General features: G+C 38.2%; 1 protein-coding gene across 1 annotated transcript; it reads left to right on the top strand.

Moving 5' to 3' along the window:
- Window positions 1-4,174: 4,174 nt before the first annotated feature.
- lhx6b (LIM homeobox 6b) lies at window positions 4,175-10,425 on the top strand (the record flags this gene model as incomplete). The annotated part of the gene is made up of 7 exons (XM_031849381.1): window positions 4,175-4,315; window positions 4,734-4,855; window positions 6,820-7,040; window positions 7,755-7,855; window positions 7,961-8,056; window positions 8,730-8,931; window positions 9,842-10,425. Coding segments are annotated over 7 exons (966 nt in total), but the record flags the coding sequence as incomplete, so codon positions are not given.

Raw genomic sequence — 10,425 nt, 5'->3', positions numbered from 1 at the left:
CACACACACACACACACACACACACACACACACACACACACACACACAAACACACACACACACACACATCCACAGAGCTCTATGGGATGCAACAGGTTACCCATCCTCACATATTACTATAGTCAGGAGCTTGTTGTGCGTTTCATGTTGCCAGATCGTCAAGGAGGAAATTCTGTAAGGAAGAGGAAGAGGAAACAGTTAAAAAGCCTGTTGCACAATGCATTTTTTTCTAGATAACCTTTACAAAAGGTGCTATTCAAATCTCATCAATGTTGTATTTCTTAAATTAATAAATATATGGGGCTGACTTTCATAACCTCCACTCAAAGTCCACTTATTTCCAGTTTCTGGAGCTTCTGATCACATTGAATGACACCAACATTTACTCAAGCACTGTACCTCAGTACAATTTTGGTATTTTTTAACTACATCTTGGAGGTAAATATTTTTTTACTCATTTTCAGATTCATATTATTATTACAAATTATCATCAGCTATCATTATCATCAAATGAATGTTGAAGTATAATAGATTAAACTACCAGTAGTATAGTTAAAATGAACCCCTTTTGCCAGCTGCAACATTAAAATGATGAACACATTAATGCAAAACTATAATCCAGTATTCTGGGGCATTCTGTATAATGAATACTTTTACTTTTGGCACTCACATACTGATGTACTTTTACTTGACTAACATTCTGAATGCAGGACTTGTAATTACAGAATAGTTTACACTGTGGTATTTCTACGTTTACTTAATTAAAAGCATGGAATACTTCCTGTCATTAGATTATTATTGGATTATAATTGTCTTCATACATCTGGCTGATTCTCAGATTTGATTAAGAACTATTTATATTCCTCCCTATAAACGTCAACAAATGTTCTTTACGTCACCCTAAACTCTTTTTTAAGAAGTGAATGGTAATTTAAAAACAGCTTCTCCTAATAATTACCTACCCTGGATTATATACCTCAAAAATCACTGTCTCAAAAAAAACACATTAAGCTGGTCAAAAACCTGCACATCATCACTAAAGAGCGACCATAATGGAGGAGAAATAACACTCTTCCCTCCTTCATCTTGACCAGCTCACTTCCAGCTGACCCTGCTCCACCAGGTAATTACAGTTAATGCACAGAGCTGCTCAAGTGTGTCACACTGTCTATACAAAGAGTCTGAGGCAATGTACTTCTGCTGTTTGAGATGCTTTTTAAGTGATCAATAAGAATTACAATGTCATTGATTTCATGGAAACCTTTACTCTAAGTCTATTTATTCTCTCTAAAGGTGTGGGGAGTTTAATGACTATTGTGAAATAAATTTAAAGCTGGGGTTTCAGTTTAAAACCTTTAACACAAAAGGAAAATATGTCACCCCTGTTAAATCCCTAAAGTGTCAATTTATCAAGAGGACAGATTGCCTAGTTCTCTTTACTTCACTTTAACACACAACATATACCCTCAACTTGCAGCATGATAACCTATTTGTCAGTTAGTAATTTGTTTACAGGATGTTATTTAATGTGTAATTCCCACATGGACACCAGAATTAGTTTCATTGGCAAAACATTTAGATAAGAACATAACTTAATACTATGAAAGAAATAACTATCTCCCCTCCCAGACTCTACAAATAAAATCAGAAGAGCCCAACCCGAAGAATGTGTCTAAAAAGTGTCCGTCTTAAATCATCATATGACCAATAAAATATTAAAGGGACTTAATCTTCAATCTATTAATCACACAATAGACAAAACCTTATCTCCTATTGTAAGTGCAAAAAGTTATTAAAGGGGTGTTGAAATTAAAACTGGTTAAATTTCAAGTTATTGACTCAAACATTCCTCCTCCAATGTTAACTTTTTATGATTAGGTTTGTTTAGTGCAGCAGTAGAGTTTATTCTATAAATGTAATTTCTCCAATTGATTGACTGATGATTTTGTCCTTCACACTGAAGTTGCTTAAGTACCAGCCAAGACAAGACAGGCGGAACTATTAAAGATACCAATAACCCTTTGTGCACCTGATTGTTGTTTAAAGACAAAATGAAAGACGCATCCTAAAGGTTCATTACTTGACCTGAATTCAAAATCATCTGAACTGATCAGAACAGACAAGTGGACAAGACAAAGTGCACTTAAAAAAAGAATACATTATTTAAAAAATAAGTTATATATATATATATATATGCTGAATAATTAGCTAGCATCATTATCATCTTCAACACCTCTTACCCTCCATCACTCTGCAATCAGCAGTGATACACTGAAGTGATTTCAATGAAGTAACTCTGGCCTCCAATCTGAAACCACCATTTTCGGAAAAAGAAAGAAATCTAAGATAATTAGTGGGTGTTTCCAGACAGATTTTCACTATTATCTTTTTTTTTTTTTGTTGTTTTCATAAATGCATGGCCTACGTGTGAGCCTATAGAGAAAGGAGGGTACAACCCCGCGGGTCTGCTGGTCCAATGGGCAGCATCACATCCTGTCTGACTGAACTGGGTGTAAACTTTGAGTCGAGGCGGAGAGAGGGAACCACAGCGGAGTCTGAGGCTCACACTGGTGCCACTGGGTTTTTGAATCCCCACAAAGTTAATGAAGTTGGATTATTTTTTTGTTTTGAATACAGAAAAAAAAGAGAGGAGAGTTTGTTTAAAGAACGATGTCTCGCGGAATCATTCGGATATTTTGTCTGTGATGTTCTGGGGAAACTTTTATTGGACGATGTTTTCGCTGTTTTTGGGAGGTTTTCCATGTATGAAGTATATGTTTTTCTATTTCCATATAGACCGTCAATTCTTATTTTACTGCCTCCAATATTTATACCCTAGCTGGTAATTAACATAATCTTGCATTCCTGTTAATTTCGACAAGATGAAGGACAACACGGACTCCGGATTGCCTCCTAAACGCAGATTTTTTGGCACTTTATGAATGCAGCTGTAATCACCCAGGGGAGCCTCAAGTACTTAAATGGGTCCATCATGACAACGACACAATCAAGCTCCTTTATGCCTCGAGATCAGCTGCAGTTTCTGCACATTGTCCGTTATGAATAGACCGATCTTCAATTGAGCCACTTCACTTTGGAGATTTTTCGATTTTCGATTATACAGCTATTGAAATTAGGATGCGCCGCTTTTTTCCTCTCTCTTAGCTTGGTGGCTCGGTTGCCTTTTCTTGATTGCCAGATGAAATTGACACTCGGGTTGCCACTTAACAAGCGAAGCATTTCAATCCACCGCTAATTGCAGATTTAGTGCCATCCTTTCTTTTCACTGCGTTTTGATTGCATGGGAATACAGCCTCCTATTGCGCACAAGAGGAATGATCGATCATATATATAGGGTTTTTTTCTTCTTCTAATTGCATCAAAATGTCTTTTGTTGCCAGGGTTTAAATGCAGGAGAAACTGTTATTCCTTGTTTTGGACCGGATATAGTGTGGGTTGGGGCAGAGATGCGTAATGCCCAGAGCAAGCTCCATATTCTCTCCAAATAGGCAGCGTTCAAGACCCGAAAATGGTGAGTCACAAACATCTGGACGAGTTTGCTTTGCAACCTTTTGATTTCTTTGTCTTTCAGTCGGTGTAAGCTTCTTTGATTCCTTCTTCTTCCTGGACTTTTTACATGCGGGGTAACCACCGCAGGACTCTGGGTTTGGCAGAGGTTCCGGTTTAAACCAGGCTCGACTGTAACTTAAGGCTGTACGCGTGTATGAACAGGGATGTCGTGGAGAGTACAGCCACATCAACTCAATTTATCTGCTTTTAATTTGCGGATTAGAGTAAAGAATGCAGCATTTTTAGGCTGAGATAAATATTTGCGTTATAAAATGTAAATGAAACATAACATATTGTCTTATCATAGCACATGCGTGGATATGTAAGTAAGTAAGTAAGTCAATGATCAATGTAGACTATAAATATATATATATAATAGTCACTGGATAAAAATAAAGCCAGTAGTCTATAACAAATAAAATAAGAAGTTAAATAGGCTTATTAGTGTTTTTACAAGACTGAATCTTCAGGTCTGACATATTTCACGGACTATTTTTTTCAGTGACCATCTTAATAATCTGCCTAATACAAATCAGCAGGAGACGATGAAACGAATCAGCAAGAGACGATGAAACTATTCTTGTCTTTGGTATAAAACCGTATTTTTTTGACGCAGTCTAAGTCGGAGGTGAAGAAGGAGTCCGGTGAGTCCAGCCCGTCGGAGGCCGCCTGCCTCTGCTCTCCGGCGGCCAAGAACCAGTGCGCCAGCTGCGGCATGGAGATCCATGACCGATACCTGCTGAAGGTGAGAAATAAGAGGAAACGTGATCAATATTTACACTCTCAGAAATCATAAAATGTATCGACGAAGCTTCAAGAGATTTAAACTCAAACTGCGTCTCCTAATTTGGTTGGTAGCTTTACTTTTAGTCTGTATTTCTGTATTTACACCTCAGATTCATTTGAACAAAATAGGCGCAAAAATAGGTGCAGAAGGTAAATGTGGTGATGGTTTTGCTCTGGCATTACAAGGCATTTTTTTCAGTTCCTTCGGTTTTTAGAAAAAATAAATCACTAAATAAACACATCAAACGAGTTAGTTGAGTTAATTAGAAATAAGATGTATGCCATCGACGAGAGGCTCAATGCACGAGTTATCGCTCACACACACTCAGACGTGCATTAGTCCGTAAGTGATTGCATTTCATTTTTAATCTCCACAGGTCAACAACCTGAACTGGCACTTGGGATGTTTGGAGTGTTCAGTCTGCAGAGCGTCTCTGCGGCAACACAACAGCTGCTACGTTAAAAACAAAGAAATCTTCTGCAAACTGGATTATTTCAGGTATAAAAACCTGCTTTGTTCTGATTTATTATTTCTAAGACGCGAGCATATTATTAAAAGTTACTGTCTGACCAGGCCTTTATTCTTAGATCATCAGTGATTTTATATATGAAGCTTAAATATGTCAAATATATAAAATTATAATTATTAAAAATGATTAACATCTTTTGAATGGAGTTCAATTCAAATGTGTCGATTAACACAATTGAACTGAGGTTATTGAAGCGTTTACTTTTAAATGTAAATATCAAATTAAATATTTATTTACAGTTCATTTTTTTCCCTCGGTCGCTTTGTTTCGACACACCGATGTGGTTTATGCCAGTGCATACAGTACTACTGTATATGGTTCATCACTGTAGTTATGAGGCAAATTAATTTCACTGCAGATGTTTTTAATAAATAAATAAAATAACGAATGGGCCTACTGGTCTATACTCTATGGCGAAAAAATAGACAAATTAAAAATAATACCGGAGCGTTTTCTACCTAAATATTCGTGTTTCCACGAGGTTTAACTGCGACTTAAAAAAATCTCCTATTGAATCACCAAATTCATGTTAACGATCAATAAGGGACAAATGCTTTTGATACAATACTCGAAGAGCATCCTTCCTGTTGTATTTCACGTTAATAAAAAGCCATGCAGACAAATCAAACATGCATAAAAACAACATTTCTGGAAACCATATGCAGGATGATTTTTCAATGCTTCTCAATCCTGATAAAAGTGAACGTTTTTTACAAGACATTTCAGACTATCTAAAAAACATTTAAGAGCTAATTTATAAAACACTTCACCTTTACACCTGAATGGAAGAATAATGAATTTCTAGTGACAGGTGCGATAAATCAACCTGGCAACCCACCCAACGTCACAGACAACCTGCTGTCTGACGCTCACCACGGAAAAAGAACAATGATTCATTATTGGACATCATTTAGTTTATTTTTCTGTGTATTTTACAGCAAATTGATCTTTGCATCCCAATATATATTTTTGGATTCAAGTATATAGGATTTGGCTCCTCATTGAACAATATGTTCTGCATAATGGTCATGATGGGCTTTTGGTCTACAAGAATATATACTGTATATATACTAACACAACCAAGTTTTTACTGACTGTAAAAGGACAGATGAATGCACACTAGGTGAATTACCAACCAGGCAAAGTGGACTACTCCACTAAACCTCCCACTGCATGCCAATTAGTTTTGGTAATTTGATTGAATGACAATTGGTTTGAAAATTTGCACCACTGATGTCCAATATTAACTGCAATATTTGCGGATTTGACCAAGCTTCGTAGTTGGGAACGTGTTGCAACATGTTTGTAATACTGTGCTCACATGGTGCTTAATAAAGTTGTCTTTAATCACACTATCACAGACTTACTGACACATAGAAACCTCATTGGAAATACAGACGCTCCATTAGCATGGACGGATTAAAAGACAATGAGCTTTTGGACACAGACTTTAAAAAGCCCCCTCACCACCACCACCCTTATAGAAGCAAGACACCCAGACTCACAGACGCAGAGATGCTGTTGGTTGAAAAGCTGCAGCTGAACTTCAGTATTTAGTTCACTCTGGAGAGGAAGAGAGGTGGTCTGACTCTTGTCCACAGTTCCCTGCCACAACAAATCAACAATAACACTCCTCTGCAGAGATATCATACAAAATATACAGCAAACTATAAATATAATGGGATGGATGATACAATTTCTGATGTTCTGCCTCAAATTGCTTTATTAGTTTTACTATTTAAATGTAATGTAACTGTAGCCTCAGTGTGCTGTGTAGCTGTAATATGAAGGTAAAAATAAACAAATATTGAATAGGGTTTGGTTGGCAGATACTCCATATTAAACGATTCTGTGAAGGATCTGAACATCTGTTCTTGAGGTCTGCAACCTACAGCCGACCTTCACCTGCCCGTTTACTTCTCCTTCCTCACAGTAGGTTCGGCACTAAGTGCGGCCAGTGTGGCCGGCAGGTGTACGCCAGCGACTGGGTGCGGCGGGCTCGGGGCAGCGTGTACCACCTGGCCTGTTTCGCCTGTTTCTCCTGCAAGAGGCAGCTGTCCACCGGGGAGGAGTTCGGCCTCGTGGAGGGCAGGGTGCTCTGCCGCAGCCACTACGACATCATGCTGGACAACCTCCGCCGAGCTGCAGAAAACGGTAACAGACGACATCAAACGTGCGTCTCAAATGATCCAGATTGGAGTACCAACAAAAATATGCAAGAGTCAATAAATGGAACAAAATATTTTGGCAAGTCTTGATCTCTTAGGTTTCCAAGTCTCCCTTTAAGTTTCCTCTCAAGGAGCTTTTTCCACTCTGGATGACAACATCCAGCTCTTTGTTGCAGTCACGTAACTATTATTAAGTGAAATATTAAAATACTAGAACATTTTCAAATGCAATTCTCTAAATTTCTTATTTTCAACATGAAATACCATTTGATTTGATGTTAACTTCTCTAACTAAAGATACATATGTGGGAGTCTGAACAGTGGTTGTTCACCCAACATTAAATTATGAACCTGCTACATCTGTAAGGTTACCTGGACGTTTTGAGGAGTTCTAACAAAATCACACATCAAATACAGTAAGAGGAAGAAAGCGTTATTTCACCATCAGCTCACCATGTGACAGCTAAAAAGCAAAAGTTGTGTTCTATATGGATCCTAAAATTCATAATAACCTTACTGATCACATGGACTAGACTCTGTATACATACTTTGGACTGTGCGGTTGTTGGCAAGAAAACATCTTAATTGCGTTACATGGGTTGTTTGGACAAATGTTGTTTTGTGTAACTCTACAATATGCTGACTCAAATGTAATTATGGGGAGAAGGAACATAACTGTTGAGATTGTGCTCTCTTAAAGGGACAGGACTCACTCTGGAGGGAGCGCTGCCCTCTGATCAGGACTGCCAACCAAAACCAGCCAAGAGGGCGCGGACATCGTTCACTGCAGAGCAACTGCAGGTGTGTGTGTGTGTGTTATTGCAGTCAGTGTAGTATTACATATATATATATATATATATATATATATATGTTTGTGTGTGGATTCATGACTGTGTGTCCTCGCAGGTGATGCAGTCTCAGTTCGCTCAGGACAACAACCCTGACGCTCAGACTCTACAGAAACTGGCAGAAATGACGGGACTGAGCAGACGAGTCATACAGGTAGGAAATAATAAAACATAAGATTAAAAAACACTAAAGCATCAATTTTTGAAGTAGTTAAAACCTTGGAGTTGAAATACTTTTAAAGGGTTGTGAGATATTTAGTGGAATGAGACAAATAATAACAGATGTTCACATCTTTTTAGACAAATAATCCCCTAAATCCAGAAAATGTCCCCCAGAGTTCAGAAATGTTCTCGCTTGTAGCTCCTTAAAATGAAGCATTGTCTACCTGGGACCAGGTTTTCCTTCTGACATTGACAGATTTGAAGGAGTTTTGGAGACCAGACGAGGTAAAGTTTCTGGTATTTCAAAAGAAAAGAGCAAATTCTGAGAAAGTTTTCATTTTCTTTCCATTTTTATCCCAATTGAATGAACCTGTGACTCCTCAGATGTGTGTGGGAACTCATTTAGACCACTTTAAATACATAAACTCTCTGATGACACCCAGACCAATTAAATGCTTTGAGAAAAACAATCAGAGTAGTTTCATTGTAGGTTACACTCTAACACCATTAATCTGATGGCTAAAATCCTCCCACACCACACTGGAATGACAAACAACTGAGGTCTGGTGAGAGGAACGACACTCAAACCCTCATTGCCACAGTGTTGTTGTTGAGTATATCCCTCCCTGATTACTGCATGTTTACTATCTGAACTATTTCACCAGGTCTGGTTTCAGAACTGCCGAGCTCGACACAAAAAGCAGCCGCCTCTGAGCGGCTTCTCTCAGAGTGGCTTCTCTCAGAGCGGCTTCTCTCAGAGCGCTCCGATGTCCAGGATGCCTCCGTCGCTGCCAGACGATATCCACTATTCACCGTTCAGCAGCCCGGACCGACCACATCTGCTGGCCCTGCACGGATACCTGGACAGTGAGTTTAAGGGTCTTTAAGTCAGTGCCACTTTGTTAGGGACGTTAGCCAATTAACACACACAACAATTATACATTTGTTAAATAGCAATCACTATAATTAGCTAATCAGTAACGTAGCACATTTACTTTTTTTGAGGTGCTTGTACTTGTGTATCTCTATTTCCTGCTACTTTTAACTTCTACTACATTACATTTCAGATGGAAATATTGTACTTTACTTCATTTATCTGACAGCTGTCGTTACTAGCTATTTTACAGGTTAAGACTTAACATAAAAACATCAGTTCAGAAAATATGATGCACTGTTACACATAGATGTGCCCAACTGTATCTATAATAGATCAAATCAGCGAAATCTCCACCAACTATGAAAGTAAAATGCTACTTACATATTAAGGCATCAGTGATAATAATCCAATGATATACTATGGAGTAGTACAACAATGAGAGTGAGATACAGGGTGAAATAGGTTGTGATTAAATGGCTAGTTTGCAAGAAAGAATAACCATTAGAATAAGGGTATGAATAAGTATTAGAAAAATACATGTTAAGGACCAAAATTCAAAAATAAAAAATGATAAATATTTGCAAAACAAGTATTAAAGCAGTATTTTGGTCTTACATGTACATGTAAAATCCCACACAGTGATTTGGGGCTATAACATTAAAATGACTTGAAAGTATTACAAAGGACATTATGATAAAGTGTTGAAGGCCTAAGTTTGAAACACTGCATTGTAGTTTCAGAAATACGCATTCTGAATGTATCCTGAAGTCTCTGTGGCTTCACTCAACATTTAGGAGTTTGTTGTTTTATCCGTCGTCAGCAGAATTTTCTTGAACTAAATTACATTACCATGCTCACGTTGCTCCATAAACTCACGCGGCCTCTCTTTTCTTCATGCAGCTCATCCCTTCTCCGTCCTCGCCGCCCCGGGCCACTTGACCCATCCCTCCATCTCTTTACCACAGCTTCCTATCAGCCGCTGACCTCCTGCATCGTCACCGTTCTGCTGTTGTGAGAAAAAAAAAAAAAGAATCCTTTTGGGACGTACTGTCAGTAATCTGCTCTGTTTGGGAGCCTAACCCCTCGGGGCATGCAGGACCTCGGCGATCTGTTTTCAATCAGTTGGATTCTTCTTTGCTGTGAGACAGTCTTTGAAAAGACAGCAGACTGTGGAGAAATGGCTCACCTTCACACCAACATGGGAGATAAGAAGACCACTTACATTTCATTTTTCCTCTTCTTGATGGGACTCAAAACATTGCATCAGGTCAGGATTGTTTTCCTTTTGTTTTCCCACTCGACGTATTTTAATGATTTTGCTGCAGCATGAAAACAGGGAGTGTTGTAGCAGTATTACAGTAAAACCTCAGCATTTGTTTTTTGTATTGGTGATGAGCACGTTTGCAGCTTTACTGTTGTTTGTTGTTGTATTGTTGTCAGAAAACTCCTTATTTATTCAGAACAAAACTTCACTTTTGAAAAAA

This window comes from Anarrhichthys ocellatus, unplaced genomic scaffold (genome assembly GCF_004355925.1).
Source record: "Anarrhichthys ocellatus isolate YVR2014 unplaced genomic scaffold, GSC_Weel_1.0 scaffold9, whole genome shotgun sequence".
Lineage (NCBI taxonomy): Eukaryota > Metazoa > Chordata > Actinopteri > Perciformes > Anarhichadidae > Anarrhichthys > Anarrhichthys ocellatus.
The sequence above is the reverse complement of the archived record's forward strand: the minus strand, read 5'-3'. Positions and strand labels throughout refer to the sequence as shown.